This window comes from Cheilinus undulatus, linkage group 21 (genome assembly GCF_018320785.1).
Source record: "Cheilinus undulatus linkage group 21, ASM1832078v1, whole genome shotgun sequence".
NCBI lineage: Eukaryota > Metazoa > Chordata > Actinopteri > Labriformes > Labridae > Cheilinus > Cheilinus undulatus.
Window position 1 is genome coordinate 11987093 of NC_054885.1, and position 26445 is coordinate 12013537.

At 38.3% G+C, this 26445-nt stretch overlaps 2 protein-coding genes across 3 annotated transcripts; both read right to left on the reverse strand.

Moving 5' to 3' along the window:
- Positions 1 to 666: 666 nt before the first annotated feature.
- On the reverse strand, positions 667 to 7875 carry LOC121503470. The gene is made up of 4 exons (XM_041777895.1): positions 7395 to 7875; positions 6742 to 6810; positions 4847 to 5139; positions 667 to 1744 (listed from the first exon to the last, which is right to left on the reverse strand). Exons 1-4 carry the CDS (start codon positions 7627 to 7629, stop codon positions 881 to 883), a joined length of 1461 nt encoding a protein of 486 aa, XP_041633829.1. The 5' UTR covers positions 7630 to 7875; the 3' UTR covers positions 667 to 880.
- A 3132-nt stretch (positions 7876 to 11007) lies between these two features.
- Positions 11008 to 25353, reverse strand: LOC121503403 (sp110 nuclear body protein-like). 2 transcript variants are annotated; one of them, XM_041777801.1, is made up of 16 exons: positions 24880 to 25353; positions 23113 to 23287; positions 21170 to 21361; positions 20936 to 21055; positions 20344 to 20477; positions 20210 to 20254; positions 20081 to 20120; positions 18357 to 18479; positions 18125 to 18256; positions 17715 to 17854; positions 17426 to 17494; positions 17177 to 17310; positions 14866 to 14983; positions 14699 to 14773; positions 14371 to 14514; positions 11008 to 14273 (listed from the first exon to the last, which is right to left on the reverse strand). In XM_041777801.1, exons 1-16 carry the CDS (start codon positions 25021 to 25023, stop codon positions 14163 to 14165), a joined length of 1896 nt encoding a protein of 631 aa, XP_041633735.1. In that variant the 5' UTR covers positions 25024 to 25353; the 3' UTR covers positions 11008 to 14162. The 2 variants fall into 2 exon arrangements, with proteins under 2 accessions (XP_041633735.1, XP_041633734.1); XM_041777800.1 differs by having other exon boundaries at positions 21137 to 21361.
- Positions 25354 to 26445: the final 1092 nt, after the last annotated feature.

The following is a 26445-nucleotide window of genomic DNA, read 5'->3' on the forward strand; positions in this document are numbered from 1 at the left end:
CTAAATTATGACAGTCAAAATCCTGAGATACTAAGTCAAATAAAGTAGTAAAAAGATAATTATGAGAGAGAAGTCCTATCTTTGTGCTACTCTGTAAACAATCATAACTGACATAGTAAGTCATAATGCATCAGTAAAAATGTCACAATTTTGAGGTTAGACATCAAATGACCACATTTTTTTCTTCAAATGTATTACTTTTGTCTTATAAGTTTGACTTTTTATAATTTTTATATTTTACCACATATTTGTGGCTTTTATCCAAAAATTCATAGTAATGATTTTTTTTAATCTTTTGATTTTGACTTTTCATTTTTTAAGTATGTCTTTCTTTGCTCATGTTTTTTAATCTTTATGTCATAATTTTGAAATAGTATTTTTTAGAGGCTTTTAAATTCTTACCCCTTGTCTTTCCTTCCTCTTTTTTTAAGAGGCAGAAATGGACTTGCAAAGAATGGCTTCACTGTTTGCTGCAATGGTTCATCCTGCCCCTGCTTACTATGGTGACATAAACTATGTGGACAAAAGTATTTAGATGCCTGAATATTACATCAAAGGAACTGTACTGACATTGTATTCAAATACATGCACTTTAACATAGAAAGCTGACGTTTGGATGTTGAATTTAATAACCATTTACCTCTACCAATCAGACAAAACCTTGAGTACATGGATAAAGTTTTATTGGAACTTAGTGTCGCAAAGTTCAATGCACTAAAATGTGACATAAACATCCCACTTCATATCTTTAAAAAAAAGCCAGCTCATATGATTAATCAGTGATTATTTACAGTGAGTTTAGAGGAAGCCTTTTTTCCAGGCTGTTTTACAACGGGACAGTAGTTTAGAGATGTCACAATCTCCTGACTCTCACAGCCGATCACTTGCGATCAGCCAGTCTTTGAAGGAGTGCAATGACCGTGTCCTGTTTGGAGGAGAGCAGCTCCAGGGCTGTGGCTATCCTACCGAGAGACTCTGCCATCCTCACCTCCCTCCTCTCACGCCTCTTCTCTCTGGCCTCCACCCTGCGCCGACCCACTCGATCCAGATAGGCGTGCTCCTCCTGTCTCTTCAGGATCTCCTGGAATGCCACAGTTCCTGACTGCTCCTGGTTTCCTTTCTGGTTCTGACTTTCTGATCCCGACAGTGCTGCTGCAGATAAGGAGGTGGGGAGAGAGGAGGAAACACTAGGGGGGAAAGAGGAGGAGAAGCTTAGGAGACTCTGATTGCTGCCAACTGGTGCATTGCTAAGGCGAAAGGGGATGACACCTGATGGGAATGATGGAGCTTTACGGCCTGCGTAGTGCGATGTGTGGAGGTCCGTGTTGCTACTGGAGCCAAGAGAAGGGGAAGTAGAAGCCGTTTCTGTAAAACAAGGCGCGGAGATAAAAGATGGAGATGGCACAATGGATGCTGGGTGAATACTTGTAGTAACGATGTCACTGTTGAGGACGATCAGGGGCTTAAGCTCTGGAGCTTGTATTGGGCTAATAGTCGCTGTGGTAGCTGAAGAAACAGCAGCAGTGCTACTGATCATCTGACTGCTGATGACTCCCTGATCCACACTGTCGCTTGAAGCAAAGTCCCCGTTAGGGCGGACTGTGGAGGTGGGCGGTGGAGCCTTTGGCTTTGCAGCTATCTTTGCCAAAGGAGAAGGCAGCGTGGGGACAGTGTTCCCACCTTTGAGTCTTTTGTTGTTGATGATCTGAGTTCCAACTGTGTCAGAGAGTGTGGCGTCCATCAACTGGAAAGGAAAAAAAGAGACCAAGGTCAGGCAATTATAGTCTGATTTTTAAGGACTGAGAACAGCCATTCACACAAACACAAACATTCAAAACTCTGAGTGCTGCAGCTATTAACTCAGGTTGAATTTCCTCAACTAAGCTACAAAACACAACAGCTGTATCTTCTATAATAACGAAGGATGACGGCAAACATTGATCTGGTATTGCAGAAAAACAGCTATGTAAAGATTCAGACACAGCCTTGTGGGTTATCAAGTGTGATTGGTTTAAACACCGTATTATGAGGCCTGTTATTTCATTACAGACTGTAATAGTTCTGATCAGAGACTCTTGTGTACCACATCCAACCTTAATGATAGAGTCTGGCATTTCTCTGATCGTATTAAAAGCACTACCAATACCTTATGAATGATCACTGGCCATTTGTACCTCTTTTTACAGTAACAACATATGCAGATGCATCTAGAAAAAGTAGACTATTACGTAAAAGTTATTTTTTTGTCTTGTGATTTACTTCAAAAAGTCAAAATGTTATAAATTCTAGATTCGTGTTATACAAAGTAGAGGTTGCATGACGATAATTTTTAAAGTTGACTGTTGTGACAAAAACTGAGTCGACAGGCAGCCTACAAACATGTTTTTATGCAATATGGTATATAACAGCATAGCATAGCATTTATAGAAAAAAACTGATGCTATGTCACTAGATTTCTGCATTTGCTTATTACATGCCTTACCTTCCTTGGTGTCAGTTTTTTTACATTATGTTTATTTAGCCTTTATTTAACCCATTTGGACCTAAGTATGTCTAAAAAAGCCCTCTAAAACCTAGCATTGCTCATGACCACTAAGAAAACAGATATTCATAGTTTTGAGACTATCTCAATAGGTCAACCTTGTGTAGTTAAAATTGATGGGATGTTCCCTGGTAATTCACTTGTATTAGAAAATACCATGAGTTTGGTTTTCAGCATTTAAGACCAAGTGAAGTCTCTGCAGACAAGACTGAACAGCATTAACAGCAGACTAAAAACTCAAGTCTGCAAAATTGATGATCAACAAAAAATAATAGTGTCTCCTGCATAAAAATAATACAAGGCATTTTACAAGTAATCTAACAGATTGTTGAAACAAATGCAGAATAAAATAGGTCCTAAGACTGAACCTTGAGGCACACCGTTAGGACCTCCAGAAAAGAACAGGCGGATCCAGCCATCTGCACACAATGCAGATTAGATTGTTGGCAAACCTTGGCGCTGCTTGGTTAAACATGTCAACGTGATAAAGCATGTGTGATCTACAGTGTCAAATTCGTTGTATAAATAAATAAAAAGAGCTACACATTAGGCATTGTAGATGCCTAATCTTGTGATAAGTAACTAGTCAACTCCAAGCAAAGCGGGTCATCACACATCAGTAAAGGTGACAAGTCAACCAGCTGACTAGTCTACGCAGCCCCTAATGCAAAGTGAAACATTTCAAGACTTTTTTTTGTTTTAGTCCTGATGGTTATGGCTTATCAAACCAATCCCGGACCACAGACGTTATAAGCCTCTCACCTGGGCTAAGGAGCAAAGAGGTCTGGGCTGTTGCTCGGTGGTCCAAAGTCCTGTCTTGAGATCAAAGTAAATTTTAAATTTAATTTGGATGTAGAGTCTGGAGGAAGCTCAAAGAGGCACAGAATCCAAGATGCTTGAAGTCTAGTGTTTTTAGTTTCCACATTCAGTGATGGTTTGAGGTGCCATGGCATCTGCAGTGATTTATCAAGTCCAGAGTCAGCGCTGTCAGCCGTCTACTAGGAGCTTTTAGAGCACTTCATGCTTCCATGCTGACCATGGTATTGCTGTGTTTGATTGTGTTTGACCTGAACCCCGTAGAGAATCTCTGGAGAAATGTCAAGAGGAAGGTGAGAGACACCACAATCAACAATACAGTACAATACAATACAATAAAGGCTGCTATCAAGGCAACGTGGGCTTCATAACACCCAACAGTGCCACAGACTGATCGGCTCCATGCTTTGCATAGATGTAGTAATTTGAGCGAAAAGAGCCCCGGCATACTTGCTGGAGGTCCTGTGGAAGTACTATAGCAAACCATTTTCACATCTTTTGGGATTGCCCCTCTGTGGCTCCATTTTGGAGATGTGTCCATGGTGTCCTGGAGGCAGTTTTTAGCTTTAAAATCTGCTTTAACTTTAAAACCATGTACCTCAACGTCTTAGAAGAACTTAAATGTGCAAACAGAGACAAATGTTTATTGAGACTATTGTTAGAAGCAAGCAAGAAGGCTCTGACCAGAAAATGGCTGAAAAGAGACATACCTATTTTAAATGACTGGATTGATGTTGTTTACAGTATATACGTTATGGAAAGAATCACATTTAAAATGGGATGTAAAATTGATATCTTTGCTGAAATCTGGTCAAAATGGATCGCCTACGTTTTAACCGTAAGGCCTGATTTTGTATAGCAACAATATGCCCCCTATGGGGGGCATATCTTCAAATTTTATTGCAAACGAGGGAACTAATTTAGTTATATGTTCATGTTGTCATTTGTGTGATCTAAATGTTACTTGAGAGATGGATCCTCCCCCTGCTGTTTTGTTTTATTATTGTTTTGTTTTATTATTGTTTGTATTTGTGTTATGTTTCTCAAAAACAACAATAAAAAGTAAATAAAAAAAAAAAAAAAAAAAAAAAAGAAAAGAGCCCCGGCCAAGTACTGAAGGCATAAATGAATTTAATTTTCCAGAAGGTCAACATTTCTGTATCATAAATCCTTTTTTGGATTGGTGTTATGGGATATTCTAATATTTTAAGATAGATTTTTATGAGCTGTAAGCCATAATAATCAAAATTTTAACAAAAGTCTTGAAATATTTCACTTTAAGATATCCTTATAGAATCAAGGGTATATCATCTACTGGTGTCTGGGTAAGAACTCCTGAAATGTTTTTGGGTTAGGAGTTAAGTCAATTTAACAAAAAATAACTTAAATCATAACAGGGGTTGGTGTTATTTTCAAATCATGACATTTGTAAGATTTTCTTGTCTGTAAAAAAGTGCAAGAAAGAACAATTTTTATGGTTACACTTACATCAAAGAACTCCCAGGAAGTCTTAGCGTGCCCCGTCTCACGGCTGCGGTCCTTGACTCTCTTGTACGTGACGATCAGGTTGTTCCACTTGCGGCGGATCTTTTCCACAGGGAGCACGTGCCCCTTAGACGCCATCTCCTCCTGGACACTCTGAAAGAGCTGAGAGCGTTCCCGGGTTTCATACAGGCCCCAGCGGCGGCCAACGGCCTCGATCAGGCACAAAACGGCTTTGGAGGAGAAATCAGAGCCGGAGGGGAGCGTCTTCTCTGACGGAGCAGGAGGCATCACTGAGGCTTAAAGAGGAGGGGAAATGTCAGGTCATTTTAAATGCTGATGAATTCTACTAAATCATAGGTATACAAAAGAGTAATGAAACTGCTGGACCACTATTTCCTGATGTACAGGTCTATAAAAGTATTCATTGCACTTATAATCAGTCATGGTCAATATTTGGCTTTTTGACCTAAAAAAAAAAAATCAATTAAACAAAAATATGTCAGGTAAAATAAGTGACTGAAAAATCTTCACCCCCTTTAAAGTGACTGACCTAATTCAACAGAGGTCCAGCCAACTGGTGTTAGTAGCCTCACAATTAGTGAAATGGGGATCACCTGAGTGCAGTGAATGTGTCTCAAGTGATTGTAGTATAATGACACCTGTGTCTTGAAGGTTCAGTCACTGGTTAATCAGTATTCCTGGCTACCATTACACCATGAAAACAAAGGAACACTCCAGGCAACTCGGAGAAAAGGTTGTTGAAAAGTATAAGTCAGTGGATGGATACAAATAAATGTCCAAGGTACTGGACATCCCTTGGAGTTCAGTTAAATCCATCATCAAGAAATGGAAAGCACATGTGTAAATCTGCCTAGATCAGGCTGTCCTCACAAACTGAGCGGCCGTGCAAGATGTGAGACTAGTGAGAGAGGCCACCAAGACATGTACGACTACTCTGAAGGAGTTACAAGCTGCAGCACCTGAGATGGGAGAGACTCTGCAAACAACAACTGTCTTCCAGGTCCCCCCCCAGTCGAAGCGTTATGGAAGAGTGGCAAAGAGAAAGTCAACGTTGAAGAAAACTAAATCTGGACTGGAGTTCACTAAAAGGCATGTGAGTGACTACATGGTCAAGTGGAAGAAAGTTCTTTGGTCTGATGAGACCAAAATGGAGCTTTGAGGCCATCAGACAAGACGGCAAACACTGCACATCACCACAAACACATCATCCCCACTGTGAAGCATGGTGGTGGAAGCATCAAGCTGTTGGGATGCTTCTTGGCAGCCAGCCCAAGTGGCTGAGTCAAGGACCAGACCTCAGTCCAATATTCACCCCCTTTAATACTGGCTTAAAGGGGGTGAATATTTATGCAGTCACTTATATTACACTACACATTTTATTTAACTGACATTGCTTTGTAGAAATCTGTTTTCACTTCAACATTAAAGAGGCATTTTTTTTTAAAAAAAGCAATGACCATGATTGACTTTAGGGTACAAATATTAAGATCTGAGCACAAAGTATTTAATTTCTACATTTAGCGTGAGAAATGTGCATAGCAACTGTCCTCTACAGGTTTAAACTGAGCAACAGTGTTTGAACTTAATGACTGGCTGAGCTGAATGCAAGTGATGTATGTGGTGCCTAATTTCATCACCACAGGTGTGGATGTGAAAAATATCCCATACAGTTGATTCCTGACACCCCCTTTTTGGTGTATCCAGTTAAAATGTTATGTTGAAACTCAGATGTTTGCCAGAAAAAAGAAAAAAAAACTTGTGCAAGTTCATTACCTCTTATTCAGTCAATCGTTATTGTGCACCTGTTCATACAGGGCATAATGTAATTATTCAATTTAGACGATCAGACAACCAAAGTTTGATGAAGATGAACTCACCTGGAGCTATCTTCAGGTACGTTTTCCCATCTCCTGCTGTGGTGAAGAAGCGGTCTGTGCTCACGGGATCTAATGATAAGAGATTGAAAAAGTGATGATTGTGGGTTGCCCTTTAGGTCGACAGGTGACTGTAAATTTCTATGACTGAATACTAAGATGGTTGTTTTTTTGTCTCCATGTGTGACAACTGTGATTGGCTGGTGATCTGTCCAGGGTGTATGTACCCAGAGACAGCTGGGATTTTTTCAAAAAAGGGGTAGGGAGATAATAGATGGATGGTCTTATACATACATATGATAAAATGTATTACAGATGCCACATCTGGTGACATAATCAAAGGAAAAATAGAATGAAAATATTCAAGACATAGAAAATCTAACTAGATTTAGAAGTTTAGAAAATCGAGCAAAAAACTCATTGGATTAATATTACATGGTGGTATCTGAACAGAGTGATTAAGGATTATCTGTATGTATATTACTGAATGTGCATTAATATATGTGGCAGAATTCATAGAGAGCAATCATAATATGTAGGAAAAAATGTACCCACAAATAGCACCAAACATATGCAGCTCTGCCCTTACAATAAATCCCTTAATCCACAGATGCAGCCATGTTAAGCATTACTAATGAGCTCCTGTCTGCACTCACACAGCAGCACGGGGGTAGTTGTCGTGGCTGCATGCAGCTCCGTGTCAGCCAGCTCCTCTGCAGTCTGATCCACTCCTCCTCCTCCTCCTCCTCCTCCTCTGCATGCGGTACCTCCGCAGGGCGCAGGCGACTCCTGGCTGCCCAAACCCAGCGCAGATGTGTTCTCATCGACAGCCTCGGTCTTCACATGCATTGCAGCGACGTCGCTGCTGCCTCCCTGCAGGTTTCCCTCCATCGCTCACAACAAGCAGACAAACATAGGCTGAACCGAGGGCAGAGAGGGGGTGTTTTGTCTGCGCAGGCGTTGGATTGAGGGAGAAAGTTTGGTGATCAAACGGCGATGTAGAGTTCAGCCTCGGCGTTTGCAGCGAGAGCCATGACTCCCAGAGGTCTGGATTGTCTTGCGCGTGCTGGTGATAGCGTCGCCCCCTTGTATGTTTTAGCATGAGGGGCAGAGAAATGGCTGCGCTGTCCCCCAACAACTGACGGATGCGCAGGGCGGCTGCGCAGCTCGCAGCACAGATTAGCTGCTGGCAACTGTGACGGTGACGTCAGTTAACGACACACGTTCACAAAGGCGGCGGTAGGGGGGCTACAGGGGACTTTAGCCCTTCAAAGTAACCCTTCCTGCCCTGCTAATTTTGGAACTTTTTGTAACCAAATAAACAAGCAACTTTCACAGGCTTATTATAATAAATTGTGTGCCATTTTTATGACCACATATATTATATGGCCTGCCCATGAAAAAGAAGTGAATGCCCCATCCCCCAGTTGTGATTTATTGACGTTATCAAGTCAAGCTTTTGTTAAGTTCTGATGTTGAAATTGTCAGTTTTACCAATTTTGTCCACTTCTAACCTCCTTTTTACTGATTCATCTGGCCAATTATGCAACTTCTTTTTGCCCCTTTTAACCCAGTTTTGCTTTTTAACTTCTTTACCTCTTTTCATTATTTTTCCACCCATTTCTGACCTGCTTTTTTTTTTTATATTTCTGTAACACAATTTTGCCACTTTACCTGATTTTTGCCGTTTTTAACCCCTTTTCACAAATGTTTTCATCTTTTTTCATTTTTGTAACCCATTTTGGCTTCTGTTAACCCATTTTTCCATCTTTTATACCCATTCTTGCAACTTATTTTTTGCCTCTTTAACCCATCTTTTCCACTTTTTAACCTCTTTTCACCGTTGTTCTGCCAGTTTTTGCTACATATCCATTTATGCTGCTTGTAACCCAATTTGCCACACTTTGACTCTTAACTCATCTCTGCTGCTTTTTAACCTTTCACCACTTTTTCCACCCAATTTTTCCCCCAGTTTATTGCATTTCCGTAACCCATTTTTGCCACTTTTAAACCCCTTTTCACCATTTTAAATACCAGTTTTTGCCACATTAAACCCATTCATGCTGCTTTGAACCCATTTTTGCAACCCATTTTTGCCTCTTTAACCCATCTTTTCCACTTTTTAACCTCTTTTCACCGTTGTTCTGCCAGTTTTTGCTACATATCCATTTATGCTGCTTGTAACCCAATTTGCCACACTTTGACTCTTAACTCATCTCTGCTGCTTTTTAACCTTTCACCACTTTTTCCACCCAATTTTTCCCCCAGTTTATTGCATTTCCGTAACCCATTTTTGCCACTTTTAAACCCCTTTTCACCATTTTAAATACCAGTTTTTGCCACATTAAACCCATTCATGCTGCTTTGAACCCATTTTTGCAACCCATTTTTGCCTCTTTAACCCATCTTTTCCACTTTTTAACCTCTTTTCACCGTTGTTCTGCCAGTTTTTGCTACATATCCATTTATGCTGCTTGTAACCCAATTTGCCACACTTTGACTCTTAACTCATCTTTGCTGCTTTTTAACCTTTCACCACTTTTTCCACCCAATTTTTCCCCCAGTTTATTGCATTTCCGTAACCCATTTTTGCCACTTTTAAACCCCTTTTCACCATTTTTAATACCAGTTCTTGCCACATTAAACCCATTCATGCTGCTTTGAACCCATTTTTTGCAACCCATTTTTGCCTCTTTAACCCATCTTTTCCACTTTTTAACCTCTTTTCACCATTTTTCTTTCAGTTTTTGCAACATATCAATTAATGCTGCTTGCAACCCAATTTGCCACACTTTAACTCTAAACTCATCTTTGCTGCTTTTTAACCATTTTTTTTACCAGCTTATTGCATTTCTGTAACCTAATTTTGCCACTTGTTTCACATTTTTGTCACTTTTTGTTTTTACCCATTCCCCAATTTTCCGCCCACTTTTTGCAGCCCTTTTCTCTCTGTATCCAATTTTTACACCTTTTACGCTTTTTTTGCCTTTCACCCCTTTTTCTGTCAGTTTTTACTGCATTTAACCAATCTCTGCAATTATTTTAGTATTTTTCCCTTAAGGTTGTCTCAGTTTTGTTCTGCCTTATTCTCTGGTGTACTTTATTTTGTGTACATTACAGCCCAGGATCCCTGGGACTGGCCTAAAAATTATTAGTTACTTCAAAGGAAGAAAATTTGTAATGATACAACTTGGTCCATAAAAACATTTATTTTTAAATTAGTGCCTGACTGGTATATAAAAAAGGGAGCGATGACTTGCCCGTTAACTTATCAAAAACAGTCCATAGTGTTACATGGCAGTCAGAACTGAGAATCCTAGGCACTCCAATTTAGTAAAAATCCTTTACCAAACAGGATTATCGACGTGTTTCGACTCCAATGAGTCTTCATCAGGACATAATGAGCAGATAAAAAAACTCATGTTTACTCATGTAATTACAAAAGGAGCATCATGTGACAAAATCATGTGACCAAGGTTGCCACAACATAAAAACACAAATCAGTGACAGCAGATGTCATGAAGTGTAGAACTTACATTCCTATAGTACTATAAATAGCTCATAATAAATACAGCATTAAAGGGTTGTATTTATGAGTGAGAAAGGTCACCACAAAACATCAAGAAATATCAAATATGGACTCAAGAAACATGACAACAAGGTCACTAAGGTACTAAAGTTTATCACCCTTTAATTGTTTTAAAAAAGTCAGGAACAAATCTGAAGAGGAGCTATGATGATGATAAGCCTAAGACTGAATAGAGCTGGAATACATATCAATAACAGCTCAAAATACAGTAGGGTTTACCATCATAACACTGCATCATCAAATAAGGGTCCAACATGACTGACCGACCATAGATACAGCATCATATCAGTTTACCCCATCACATCACACAAGAGACATATGAAAAAACAGTGAATCTAAGAGACTGGATGCACAAAGTCTTATAAAAGGTTACAGAAAGGGCCTGATTGGTTCGATATAATGGGAGACATTTAACCTACAAAATCAGCAGCTCCTTTTCCCATGGTAACAAAGTCAGTTTTGTTTTTTAAAATGGCAACCCAGAACTAGAGTTTCCTTTATTGATGAAGCATGATGGGTAAGGCAAGCCCCGTAAAAAGAATAGCCAAAGAGCACATGCTCACTTTAATCTGCCTTTTTCCAAAGGTTGAAGTAACTTCTTTGTACTCTGATTGTTTTGCAGCAGGAAATTTTTATTGCATCCATGTCATTCCACTCTGAAAAAAGGCCAGAAACACTGCTTCAGTGCAAAAAAAGATGTTTATTATCCTCAGAGTAGTTGAACCCAAGTAGGACAAACAAAAAGTGTGCCAAATAAACCTTAAAGTCATGAAAAACACAACAAAAATGAACTAACATTAAGTCTTAAACCTGATCTCCCCAATTAAAAACATGAAAATACTTCCAAAAAGGTAAAAAAATAAAAAATAAAAAATACATAACTCGTCTTAACACAGAGAATATTCAGAACAGCTGATGTAGCCTTGACTTCTTTCTTTAGCAACATAAATCATTATATGACTTAGCGTGGCTCCTTTTAATGCCAAAGATTGCTTAGACTACAACTTTTCTTCATACATGAGTAGCAGTACTTCTCAAAGCTTTTGAGCATAACCTCTTACTGCTTCATTCTTATTTTATGGAGCCAAAAAACATTAAATTAAACCCCAATTCTGAACAGTTTTGTTAAATTCACTGTTGATAAAAAAATTGAAATAGTACTTTGAGTAGAAAAAAGCCTGTAGCTCTTTGCAAATGCAATTAGATTGCTGTTTGCTCCACAAAATAAAATATTGCACACCTAATATAGAAAGTTAATGAAAATTAATCATACTGTATATAGAAAACTATACAATACAAAACGGCAAAAAAAGATGTACCATAAAAATCCTTCCTGTACAAAAGTTCTACCGCCCAGATTTGAGACGGTCAATACCACCTTCCAAGGTAGACGAAGTATCCCTATTTTCATATGACATTCATATCTGCATGATAAACAGTGGTTTCACCCTGTTACAACCTCTCCGTTGCATTTCTTCTGCTGTAGTTCATGAGACATTGTGATGTGCTGATACATGATTTTCTTGCAATATATCAAATGTTGCAGCATTGTCATAATCTGAGCAACATAGCAAGAGTAATGAATAACCACCCAACTTAAAACTACAATAAGATTCCGTTTAAACATGAAAATGAACATGTAATAGTGTTTAAGCTATAAACCTTTAAATCAGAGGTCCTCAACTGGTCAAGCCTCAGGACTCACCAATATCTTTGATGACAAATTTTCAACAAAGCACATTAAGTAAATAAAAATGTTTCAATTAAGATCTTGGATGGAACATAATTTATGACAGGATGATAACATCTAAATTTTAGCCAATTTTCCAGAGATCTTTAGAAATTAGATCATTAACATTGGAAAGGGTCTTTTAATGCAAAAAAGAGATGAATGAGCTGAAATATTGAAAATAGATTTAAATGTACCCATCACAATAAAACAGTTAAACAAATGGTATGGTTGCATGTTCTTCATAGTCTTTTGCCACCATTTTTTTTTCCAGACACACATCTGTGACCCACTGGAAACTACTCCTCAACCCACTTTGGGTCCCAACCCACCAGTTGAGAAGCATTGCTTTAAACTGAATAGCCACTGAGTAGACTATTTTAAGCTACCTCAGAGCACACAGAGCCAGCTGCCATCTTTAGGTGGCCACGCACCCCAATGAGTTATGCCAAAGCAGTTATAGAACACCTGAAATCATCATCTGATAGACAATGATGATGGGAACTTCTTGGTAATCTCAGGTAGTGAGGGAATCTAAACACTGATTGGCTTTTGGAACAGCACTGAGCATTTCTGTGGCTCAAGTTTAAGTGTTCAATAAAATTATCTGCACTTTAATGCGGATATTTGTTAACAGAGAATAATAAATCATCAGCACTCTGGAATAAAATACAATTAAATTGATTCTGCAAATCCAAATCATATCTTATTTTTATATTTATCTGGGGTATTTGTTCACTCTGGGCACTGATGACTTGTGCCTTTTATTTCCTAAATGGACTGTTTAATGGCTCACTTCAGAGCCTCTGTAGGGACATAAAACATGTCAGTAGCCATATAGTAAGCTGTTTCACTATTCAGTTGTCTTAAAAAGAGCAAAAACAAGACATCAAAAAACTTAGGTGTTACACATTTGTCGTTTTGGTGCTAACATACTCCCACTCTCAGCTAGAACATAACTTAGCAGCCCATCATCATTCTTCTAGCAGGTTAGCCAGCTAGCTCATATGCTAACCTGTCATGTTTTTCAATCCTCGGAGAAGCCTGTGTTTTTGTCACTGGGGTGCTTGGTGAGCTTTTTAGTATTTGCTTGCTCCTACGACACTGTTTTGTTGCACCTTTAGCGAAGTAAGTATTAAGTATTTAAATACTTGTCACTAATCCCTGCTTGCATTAATGCTGACTAACGCTGCTGCTGGCAAAGCTTAACCTCCTCCACCCCAGCCACCTCCTTTATAGCGTAAAAGCTTGTTGCACCCTAATATTCAGATTCATGCTACTGCAGATTAATTGCTCTTGAACTCATTTTACTGTATTCAATATGCACTGTCATAAATGTACCTATCCACGTGGGGGTTTCTAGTCATGGGCTCCTAGAAAGTCAAAGCATGCTGCTTGACTAACCCAGGGAACATCTTTTGAGCAGAGCCTTCTCTGCGAAGTAAAACTGTACATCCATTTTGCAATAAAATGGTTAAATATGCGATGACAGTGTTCCTGAATGAATCACTGGTGTTGGGTCTACAGGTAAAGTAGCTCCATGGGAGGCATGGGTAGCCCGTTCTGACCATCTGTTTAGGACACAGAGGTACTACTGTGAGGATGAATGCTGTTGCTGTTCTCATCGCTCTCATCACTAAAGCTGGGGCTGCATAAGCTGGCCATTTTAACACTGTGCCTGACTTTCTTACTCACACTGCCACCTTGTGGAGATCCACATGAAGCTTTATAATTTCTTTAGCCTGCTTTACACTCTATTGGTTACTTGCAGCAGATTTAATCTACAAATAGAACTAAACTTGAGGAAATCCTAGCTCTTTAACATTTGAATAAAACGTCCTGAAAAGTCCTACATTTTGGTTTACATAACCTTGATCCAGTTTCACAGAGTACATTTTGGGACGCTAAACCCCCAAATAGAGGACAAATTCTAAATTGTTATTTTAAACTTCATACGTTTTTTTTGTCCAGTCTATACCAAATCTAGTCCTGTACCTTATCGCATTATGAGAATTTCATCTTGAAGATATTTTAAGAAAAATAAATAAGTAAATTGACTCAAACTCATAGAAATCCCCTTTTTCTTCCAGTAATTGATATTACAAACTAACCACTGTTTATGTTACTATTTTCTTCCCGGATATTAAACACTTTCTTCAATTCTTCTTCAAATAACTCCTTCAGTCTGTTTCCCATGGCCAGGAACTCCTCATTGTCCTGCAAGAGAATATAAAAGTCCTCGTCAGTGTTTGCAAAACTATTACTCTTTTGATATTTCAGTGTTGATTAAACCAGCAATGACACTCTTTCTTACTCGGTTGTAGGAGGCACAATTAGCGAAAATGAGCTGAATGTCGGACACAAAGTCTCCGACAGTCCGGTAGAGTTTTTCCTGGAGCTTGTCTGCTACTTTTTCAAGCCACATTGGAGTTTTAACCACAGTGGTGTAGTCTTTCAGCTGAGGGTAGAAGAGCAAAAAAAGTGCAGTGTTACAAATCTTCCCCTTCATGTTCAAATTGCATCAATTCTACCCTGCAGAAAAAAAAAGATGGTGTGGTTAATTTGCAGCTTGTTTGATATAAATTAAACATTTTACCAGTTTTGATAGGAAGGCAGAAAAAAAACAAAGAATAAAGACGTACATATCTACTTGGGTTTGTAGCAAATGTCTGCTCCTCATCAGCGCTGCACAGACACAGGAGGAGATACTGACATCCCTGTTTATGCAGAAGAAGGAAGAATGATGGCGAGTTGGGAAAAAAACAAGGATAAAAGATGTTTAAGTTAGAAAGAATCAGATTCTGCCTACCATCAGGTGTTGTGATATCGGTCGGGACATGGCTGCTTCCCTTTCCACCTCTTCCCAGTTCATCCACTCCCGAGTGATAGCGAATACACAGAATGTGCACTTCCAGGGTTTACTGTCCCTGCTCACACAGACATAAGCAAATATGGGGCACAATGATTACTAATCATGATTAGAATACAAGCCAATGAATTAATCTTACTGTCGATTTCAATTCAGTTTTGCTTTATTGGCACAAACTTACTAATATTAATCTTACTGTCATAGAAATAAATAATGCTTAGTCAGAATCCCAGCCAAGAATCCCACATGATTTGCAGTCATAAATATCTTTCTTTATTAGCAGTTATAAATTTGCACTTATTGTCGTTATTTATATTTGGTGGTGCGGCTGTTCTGGGATCCCCTGCCTTTTCGCGAGCCTACGTGGAAAGCATCAAGCAGGAACAGCACACGTTTTAGCCTTTGCTCTGCCTAAAGGAGAGCCTGAGGCAGGAAGAGAAGCAGCAAAAAACACCCAGAGCAGAGCAGGCATCAGTGACCACAGAATGACATCCATTAAGTCAGAAGCAGAATAAAGGAGGAGGTGGGGTGGAGGAGGGCTGCAAAAAGCAGCAAAGCTTAGCCAGGCTAAAGCAGCTTGAATATGGCAGCGTGAGTGTGATTTAACAATAGCCTGCCTAGCGCGAATCAGTGGGCCGTCACCTGATGAGGGCTACTGTATAGTCAGCTGATCTTGATCATTTGACAGCACTAGTTTATATCTGCTTTGATACTTTAAGAGAAATAAAAATGTACCACCAACCCTGTATTTGGGGGCAATCTATTGGAGGTGTAAATAAACTATTCTTGCAAAATTGCCTAATCCAATAGCTATCGTTCCATGTTTACACTTCAACACTTTGGTCCTGCAACCCATCTCACAAATGCCTTAAAGGTAGGATATAAAACTTTCCTTTGTGTTTTGATGGGCTGCAGATGCATCTCTCACTGATCCCTTCTCAGAAAAGCAGCTGGAAGTTGATTAGGTTTTTCTCTATGAAATATTTAATCCATAGTCTTTTCTGTCATTATTTTATCCCCCATGTGGTGGCAAAGCTAACGTCTGGTCGGAGAGGAGCTCATACAAAGTCAAAAAATGAAACATGATTACCTTCATCAAATCGTCAACTAAAAGAAGCACCAGTCTGTTGGTGTAAACCCAGAGTTGAGAACAACAAACAGAGGAAGTTTGACTACACTCTTTTAGAGAGGGCTCTGGCAGCAGACTGCAGATCTCAGACTCTTGTGGATCACTATGGTGAGACGGCATATCTGTCAGTAGGAAGGGACATAAGTTGCTGGTACAACGTTTTTTGTTTTTTTTTTTCATTCAACTTTATTCACAGGCAAAGTCTGGCAGTTAGATTAATTAAATAACCATATTGCAACTATTACAGACTAAGTAACATTTCATAAATAAAACTGAAAAAGGTCCAATGTCTAATCAGGGATTAAGTTATGTATAGCCTGTTTAGGTTAAAGCTAACATAGCTTCGATCGCTATGTAATTAATATTAATATTTAAGCCAATGTAGCTATGCTATCTTTAGCTAAAGCTAACTGTTCACATTACTGCTTCTAAAACGTATATAGCTTTAGCAAATGTAGCATAATCTAACACAGCTACGTAGCTAAAGTAGCTTCACTAGCTTTATCCTTAGCTGAAGCTTGCTTCAGGACAGGTTTATTCTATGTATACAGTTTACTCGGCTTTTTTTAAACATTTTCCTTTGCAGGTCAGGTGTTTGATTTTTAACAATAGGTATCCTTACCCTTACCTTAACCCTTACTGGAAGTTTAATTCCACTCTAAGTTTTTTCATATATTTCTATTCTTACGGATGTGGTGTCTCACCTGCAGCAGTCTGAAAGTGTCTGAGATCTGTTTTGCTTTTTTAGAGTTGTCGCTCAGTGATAACAATTCTCCACTCAGCCCTCCGTCACAGCCTCCATCCTCGCTAACCATTTAATTAAACAGTTGGCGAATACGTTTTATTAAGTCTCTTTAGAAAAGATGCCCAGGTTAGCGTTAGTGTATGCTGTAGACAGAAAGCAGAAGAGAGAGACAGCAATGTCTCTCGGTTTCTTAGTTTCCTTTTCCATTCCATCTGTGCACTGATAAAAGCTTCACAGCCCTGCATGAACACTCAAGCCAAACAATGACCTAAATATAAATATAAATAAATCTAAACAAAGAAAAAAAAAACGTTTCCAGTTAAAGACAGCCATTCTTCATGTGTCTTGGTCATCTCCAATTGTTTTTAAAAGCTTACCCTAAAATGGCGTCGTCTACATGAGGCAGGTGACATCTCTGATGGAAAGAGCGTGGGCACAGATCACACACCACCAACTTTTCTTCGTCTTCAGTTTTACAGATGCAACACTCATCATCGTTCTTCTGACTCTCCTGTGAGGTTGAACATGTGACTGTTTACTAAAGATAATTGTTGCAGCAGTAATGGCAGTCTGTCCATACAGAAAAAATAGGTGCAGCAGACAAAAGTGCTGATCCGGGACCTTACCATTTCCTCAGGATCTGGTTTGCACAGTCTGCAGGAACACAGTAGAGTGTGCATTATCAAGCCTTTTGCCTGAAAACACACATGGGAAGGTTACTTTGATTCATTTCATAGATGGACTCTTTTTAGGTTTGACAAGAAGCGTTGTTTTCAGTTGTCTCTGGGATCTTTAAAGCTGTGAAACAATTCATGAAAAGGCATAGGCTATGTTTCCACAACAGGGTGATTCCGATTAGACAATAACTGAACTTTGATAACAAACACCTCATGATACCACCCAGACTGTGGTTACCTGTATGAGGACACCAAGTGGTTTTCCTTCCCACATGATGTCTTTCCTCCAGGAGGGATCTGTCTGAGATGAAGCCCAGCTCGAAAACTCCACCGGGGTCATCCAGCTCGTCTCTGTCCGAATACTTTTCCCACGATTCCCTAGTGGAACGACAAAATTTAGAGGAGGTAGTTGTTACTTTTGTCAAACAACTTTGTTTCTGTGCGCTAAGTAAAATAATATAAATATCTAAAATAAAACTAGGATGCTTGGAAAGCTGTTTGTTTTATTTCACTGTGTAATGGAGACACGTTGTCACAGGGAGCTTTAGAAAGTCAAATTTGGCCAAAAACATAAGCTCACAGCTCTAAAATAGGATGTGCAGGTGTCTTTATTTAGCTTTTCTGCAGAGAAGGACGAACTGAAGTTACCTGCTGCAAAGCGTTTCAAATGGAAGGTCGCAGCTTTATCCTCACATGTAACTTTGAACACCTTCTTGCCGGTGTCAATGTTAACATCAAGCTGCTGCTCTGCCTGCTCCTCGTTGTCTTCATCGTCTTCTTCTGTAAAAGACACATGCATGTCACTACACTGCCTTTGCCACAATGCACAGTACAAATCTTAAGTGATTATTTTTAGATTTTTTAGTGTAGAAATCAGCACCTGTGAAATTTCCTTTTCTGCTTGATGAAGGCTGCTCTTCATCCTGCTCTTCATCCTCATCTTCATCCTCGTCGTCATCTTCATCCTCGTCGTCATCTTCATCCTCTTTTTCTCCTTCAGACACTGAGGAAAAAGGTAAGAAATCAGCAATTTTAAGTTAAATTATTCAGAAAAGATGAGACCATAGAGAAGGATATGTATGGAAAGAGATACTGGAGGATAACCATGCAGTACCTATAAAAAGTATTTACCCTCTTAGATGTTTTACACTCTAATGATTTTATAAATCAATCATGGTCTATATGATTTGGCTCTTGTCAAAAAAAAAAAAACCTTTATTAATGTCAATTAAAAAATGAAAATATTTAAGGTAAAATAAGTGACTGCATAAATATTCACCCCCTTTAAAGTGACTTAGCTTATTCAACAGGTCCAGCCAATTGGTGCTTGAAGTCTCACAATTAGTGAAATGGGGATCACCTGAATGCAGTGAATGTGTCTCAAGTGGCTGTAGTATAAAGCCCCCTGTGTCTGGAAGGTCCAGTCACTGGTTGATCAGTATTCCTGGCCACCATTAAACCATAAATACAAAAGAACACTTTAGGCAACTCAGAGAAAAGGTACTTGAAACGTATAAGTACAGATACCAAAAAAACATTCCAAGGTAAAGACAGTTAAATCCATCACCAAGAAATGGTAGGAATATGGTACATGTGGAAATCTGCCTGGATCAGGCCGTCCTCTCGAGTGACTGTGATAAAGAGAAAGCAAATGTTGAAAAAAACTCATTAAATCTGCTAGAGTCTAGAGTTTGCCAAAATGCATGAGAGAGACTCTGTGGTCAAGTGGAAGAAAAGTTTTGGGGATGCAATGAGGAAACAGCAGGAGTTGATCTGATTCATCAATCATCACACTGCTTCCTCAGATTAGAAGTATTTCCGTGGTAAACCTTGAACCTCGTGTCACAAATATGGCAGCGTAACCTGCATCGTATTTTAAAAAGTGGAGCCAACCTTCGGCTGCTTCCTATCTGCCATGCTTGTTTTGTTGATTCAGTGAGCTGCTGCCGACGTCATTACTCTTGTCCATTCAATGCTGCTTTTGCATCCAGCATGGAAAACGGACTACTCTTCCATTCTCTTGCAGTTACAAGGATGCATTTAGGTACAGAAACATGGTATCGTTTGATTTTATGTGAAGTGGTACTCGGAAGTACCAACAGAATTCTGTTGGTACCTATAAAAGTACAGAATTTAGTACCCATCCCTATTTTGTGGACACCAAACACTGCATCACCACAAACACATAAACCCCACCATGAAGCATGATGGCCGCAGCATCACGCTTTAGGGATGCTTCTCAGCAGCTGGCCCTGGTAGGCTTGTAAAGGTAGAGCGTAAATTAATATAGGAGAATCCTGGAGGACAATCGTATTCAGTCTGCAAGAGAACTATGAGTGGCCGAGTTAAAGCCCAGACCTCAATCCAATAAATAATTGGTAACTTGACTTGAGAAGGGCTATTCAAATAAAATTACTTTCTAGATATCTGTTTTTCCTTTTACATTAATGAGGCCTTTTTGTACTTTTTTTTTGCCAAAATAGCCAAATTATATTGATCATGACTGATTTATAAAATCAATAAAAGTTTAAAACATCCAAGGGGGTGAATACTTTAAGAGGATGTATACAGATAGATAAATTGTTTTTTTTTTTATCAACAAACCTGTAGTTAAATCCTCAGATGGAAACAGCGATTTCTTGGTCTAGCCGGAATAAAACAAAGCAATCAGGTTAGATTAGAATCGCTTAAAACAAAAGAAGTCAGACTGCATGCATGTCTTTTTGATCGCACCTTTTTACCCCTGACTCGAAAATTAGCTGATTTCAGGTGACCATCCTGCACAAAAAACAGAAAAAAAGGTGTATTTCAATATGCAATGCATCCATGTTTCAATTCAACAATGATTTAAATAACTGTCAACTGACCTGTATAAGTTTTCCTAGCGATACATTTTTACATCGAATGCTTAATTTCCAGTTCTTACTGCTCTCCTTCCCTGCAAACTTCTCGAACTGAGCTGGAGTGAACCACTCTTTGCCCACTGCTATGCACTTTTCCCCTGAGACAAAGAGGAAAAGGGATCAAGTCAACCACTTCAGGGATGGCCAACGAAGGCTTTTTTTCCACACAAGCTGTGTGCTGCAACCGAGCACCTTGGTTTGACTGTAAATGCTTAAAGAACTGTTTAAAGTTGTGTTTTAACTCATGATCTGCTTGTTTTAAGCCCATGATGATTAAGGGAAGCAGACTGTGGCGTTAAACAAGGTCAGAGAAGCAGCTGTAAACACCGTAGCTCCATACACTTGCCAGTATCTCTGCTAAAGCCAAGTTAACTCAATGAGAAATATTTCTGACCAGTTCTTCACAATAAAAGTCCATAGTTGATATTTTATTTACATTATTTACATTAACTCTTAATTTTTTTATCACTGCGATATAATACGATTAACCAGACCAAAAAGCAATGCCGCGGTATAGATTTCAGGCCATGTCTCTAAGCTCTACCTGACCACCCACCTTTAGCCAGTCTCTGTCTGTTCAGCATGCCCTCCTTCTGTCCACAGGTCACTGGCAGCTGGTACTTATAGATGGGCCAGCTCCAAATTTCCCCTTTCTCTCCTTTTTTGAGTGGAGAGGCTGAAAAAAAAAAAAACGTCTACACTCAGACTTCCTGTATGATACTGTCATTTGCAGAAGCATCAGTAAAATGCGACTTACAGAATAATAATTTCTTGGATTTTTTCCTCTGACCTAGTGTTGGCACAGATGATGAAACAGACTCCTCATCATCCTCACGCACAATATTTCTAAGCTTTTTCTTCTTTTTTAATGAACTTGCAGGTGTCTCCTCTTCTTCCTCATCTTCTGAAAGCTCCTTCCTTTTACCTTCACTTGGATCTTCTTCTATTTTCTCTGGCAGTTGAATGCAAGAACGGAAAGATCCTGCAATTAAATAAATGTTCAAGGCCATCAGAGACATCGAGTCACAACAAACACAAATTTCAAAATAACAGTTCTTGTTTTCTGAACAATTCCTTTCAATTTTGTTGTTTTATTCACCCCTTCAGCTAGTTTGTTTATGTTCAGCTTCACACTTAGCATGGTGCCAATCCAACCACATCCAACCAGTCTAGTCATTATTAATCCATTACTTGTAGCTTTTACTGCTTATAAACTAGTTTATTTTCAAATGAACAACTTTAGGATAACAATTTAAGGTTGTTGTTTTTTCTTCAGTTATCATTTTGAACTGTTAACTTTAAGCTAGTAGCTAAGACTTATATGCTGGCAGGCTAACCACTTTTCTGGAGATGTACTGTACACAACTTAATCAACTAAACAAGACACTGCAAGCACTGGCACTACTTGTCAGTTAAATCTACCATGTATATTAATTTTTAAAAAAGTCTAAACTGACTTACAAAACCTGATTACAAAACCTTTAATAAGTAAAGGGTCAGCAAACAGGAATAAAGCTTGTCCTCCATGTAAACATTGTAACGCAGCAAGTATAACTTACGCAGCTTCATTAGCTGCATAAGCTACATATAAAAAATAGGGCTATGAAGCAAATGGAGGTAATAGTTAACGTAGCTAAAGTAGGCTACTTATCTAGTTTTGTGGCTATGTAGCCATTGGTACGGCATTTTATTTTACCAGTAATCTATAAAATTATTTCTCCAGATGGCCTAGCACAGGGTTGTCAAACTCAAGGCCCGGGGGCCAAATCCGGCCTGTGGCACAGTTAAACCCAGCCCACCAGATCATATTTTTATTATAACTGGCCCACTAGTATGAGGTCTGCACATTTCCTCCAGTATAACAATGTATACTTAACCTTAAACATTAAAAATATCCTTGTTATGTCATAAGAATTAGAAAGAATTCAAATAATTTGATAAAAAGTCAGGAATGTGAGATAAGAAATTTGTGTTTTCATTTCATATTTTCTAATTTGCATTTCACAATTATAACTTAAAGTTTTTGGCTTTGACTTTTTATACCATATTTTGACCTTATCAAATCATGATTTTGAATTCTATCCCATATTTTGACCGTTTAGATTTAGAATGTTAATTTTCAAGTCATATTTTGGTGTTTCAAACTCATGAATTTGAATTTTGTCTTACATTTTGACAATTTCAACTCCTAACTTTGAATATTATTTCCGAATATTAACCTTTTTGATTTAAAAATCTTAAATTTTTATCTCATCTTTGGACCTTTAGAACTCAGTAATATTAATTTTACCTCATATTTTGACATTAAAAACTCATGATTTTGAATTTCAAAACTGTTGATTTGGGGTTTTATCTCATATTTTCACCTTCTAAACTCTTAATTTAGATTTTTTTTCTCATACCTCGACTTTTTCAACTCCTAAATATAACTTTTAATCCCAAATATTGACCTTTTCGATCCAAAATGCATTTATTTGACCTTTGAAACTCATGATTTTGAATTTTAATTGGTAGTTTAACTGTTAAAAATCATGATTTAACTTCTGACATTTTTTTCAATCTTAATATCATTTATCATCAGTGTTACTCCTGTTGTATATTTATGGCGTATGTAGGTGTGTGCAACGAATTGCAGCAACTTTAGCTGCAACTTTAAAGCAAACAAAGAATAAAAACAAGGCAAACTTGGTAACTTTTAAGGCCCCTTATAAGAGGAAACAAAAGGATTCTTACCATCTATGAGGCTGTTGCGCAACAGTCTGAAAATGGGATACTGGTTCATGATGGTCTCCTTAAAAACACACTTCCAGAAAACAGTAATGTGTTTCGATCGCTCTCTCTCCAACCAGTCCAGAAGTTCATAGATGTTTGTCTTCATTTTGTCTTTGCTCTTCATGCGAATCAACTTCTGCAAACACACAGAGATGGGAAGATTGACCAGGAATTACTATCAAATATTTACTTATTAATGTCTGTAGTAAGCTGAACAATACTGTATGTCAGAAACAATGCATTTTGCCCTTTGAAAATATCTGCAAAGACATCAAATTTAGAGCTGCTGTATTAGAATAAGCATTGTTTGCTGATGACACAAGTTTATTTTGATTTGGAGAACTTATAGTGATTGTCAAAACATTAAAACTGACTGATCAAGTTTAAAGTAAATTAATTAAAGTAAATTTTGCACCTGTAAGGAATTAATGCATTTGTCAGACTGTTCATTATTTTCGTAATACCTTGTTTGTCACAATGAGATAACCCCAATAAAAAAAATTTAAAAAAAAGTTTAAAGTAAATGGTTTGACTTTGTTAACTTATCATTGCATGATGATGAAAAAAAATATGTTACTTGGTTGAAATAAGGCCGACAGTTGTGAGTATGAGAATTGTTTAGCAATATAAAATAGACGAGCAATTTGAATAGATGAAATCTTCACTCTCTGAACAGTTTAACTCTAACTCTTCTGAGCTTACTGTATACCATTTCTGTTAAAAATGTATCTTAGTTTTGTCGAAAAGTAACAATAGAAGCTAAACAAAACAACTAGAAACAGGATTATGACGTTTATCTGTGATTATTTTCTCCACATAAAATTGATGAAATGAATAAAGGGATAAATTTATCATAAAGCTTATAATAAATATTTTTAGTTACTTGCATGACTTGTTGCAAGCTATTCTTTTGCAAAAATGAGACCGTAGCCTATCTATTGAATGGTTAATTTTCAATTAGGTTTTGCATGATATAATAACATCGGTATCATCAGATATTAGCTTCGGGATGTGAGTTATCTATATCAGCAAATATGAAATTTATGAGCCAATATTTCCAACAGATATCTGCCTATATCTGCTTTAAATATGTATTGAAAGAAGTCTCTTTCGAAATGTGTTAATTTGTTCATCTTAAAACTTTAAACTACATTTTAACATTAATTAATAAATTCTGGCATATCAGATACAGACAAAAATTCAATACTGTGCATCCTTATTTTCAAGTAAATTCAACAAGTCTGTTAGAGCAGTCTGTTTTTATAATGGTGGACAGAGAAAGAGTGTTCAAGGGTGCCAAAACCACTGGATTTTATTGTAAATATTAGTAAGGAAAATTAGTTGTTGAAGTCATTTTGAGACACTTAATAAACTCATTTCAAACGCTGATTTTTTTCAATCTTTAAGTTTACCACAAATTTCGGGTCGGGGGGCGTTTTCCCTGGAGCCTTGTTAGGGGTTTGTGCAAACCTGGCTCCAATTTAACAAGTCTCCTTGTAGAATGAGGTAAATCCTGGAGACCTGACTGATTTCTGGTTTAAATTATTGCTGAACTGCTTATAATAGCTAAGTTACGATGGTAAACAAAACATATTGGCCTGTTATGAAATCTGACCTGTCCTGAATACCACTGGTCGCTCACGCACTTCCCGCGCTTACTCAAGCGCGCGATTCATTAATTAGGAAGCTGGAACAGCACTGCACACTGCTTCAGCTTCAGGGCCTTACCTTATATCTGTCCTCTGGGATCAAGTTATGGTCCCTGAGCTGGTTTATGAAGGTATGTGGGTTCTCAACACAGGACATTTCTGTCTTCTTACAGTGAAAAAACGGCAGCAGATCCTTTGGCTCCAGGAAGTCCAGGGGGTCCATTATTATGTCCGCCAGTGTAGCTGTGAATCCTTCTCCTGCACCAAAAATAGCGGGTCCTGGTGGTTCAAAACTGCATAAATACTCACTTTTGGTTAGAATTTAACTAAAGCATTACATCATGTGCTTCTAGGCTTCCACCACCGCTATAGTTTTTCACTCTGAGTAATAAAACAAACTTTCTCAGCTATTTTAACGCGAAAAAAGTGTGACTTAAAAGTTTTACGGTACTGCGTCAGAAACCAAATCAAAGAGAAGGTAGCAGATTCAGAAATCTCGACATCTAACGCAACCAGGATGAGGCCTGTCCACAAATGTTTCCTCATTCCTCCTTCCTTTCCACTCCCTGTGACGTTTGGAAAGTGAAACTAATTTTACTTCTAAATGTCTTCTGGGTGCAGCGCTGTTTAGTGGCGACAGATGGCGCCAAATACCACGAAGAAATAGGCGAAACACTTTCAGCTTTCTTTCCTCTTCATGTTGTAACTTCTTTGATGTGAACACTGATTTTTTTAGACCTCTTTGATGTAAAGACTTTATATTTTATCCCTTTGATGTGTAGACTTCACTTTTTGAGTTCTTTCATGTCTACTAGGGTAAAATTAATCATGGCAACTGTTTATGCAAATGCCACTATGTAGGAGAAATCTTATCTGACAGTTTTAGTCAATTAGGTATCACACAAGAATCAACAGTTTATTAGAAAATACACGAATAAAGCTAACAGCCATTTTGTTCTATACACCAACAGACAATGACATAATATCAGGTTCAGTTCAATTAATTTGTCCCCAGAAGTCAAGGCACTTAGAGCAGCAGCCTTACAAAAAGCAAAGATCTTAACAAATATATTCTGTAATGTCAAGAACTTTTATGCATGTTTGAGTTAAACTGAAGCAGAAGTAAGGTGTAGATGTGGTAGGTAAGATGTGGTAGGAAGGAGGATTGAAGCAATCCTGGTTGTAGGCTGGATGTCCTTGCATTTTACCAGGGGAATGGGAAAATAATCTGTTGAAAATAAAGTCTACACCTTTAAGGCGGAGGGAGGGGTGGATGTGGTGAGCAAGCATGTCCTAGGGCAAACTTTTTAGCTCATGATCCCCACAAATTTGCATCAGAGATCGGGGAACCCCGTCCTCCCTTGAGGGGATAAAGTGAGCAATATTGCACAAAGCATCATGTACACAAAGCATTTTCAGTATTTTTTATAACTTTTACTTGTATTTAAGCCCAAGTATCACTTAATAACTATGTTTTTATTTTGATTTGAACTCAATATAACATTCTTTTTTAAAATAATAGATAAAATTTATGATTTTAAATCCAATAAAGTTTCTCTTTGTTTTATGGAAAGCATCCCATGACCCCTTTTCACAGTCTCACGCCCCCTGGGGGTCCAGGACCCCCTCTTTGGGAACCACTGGC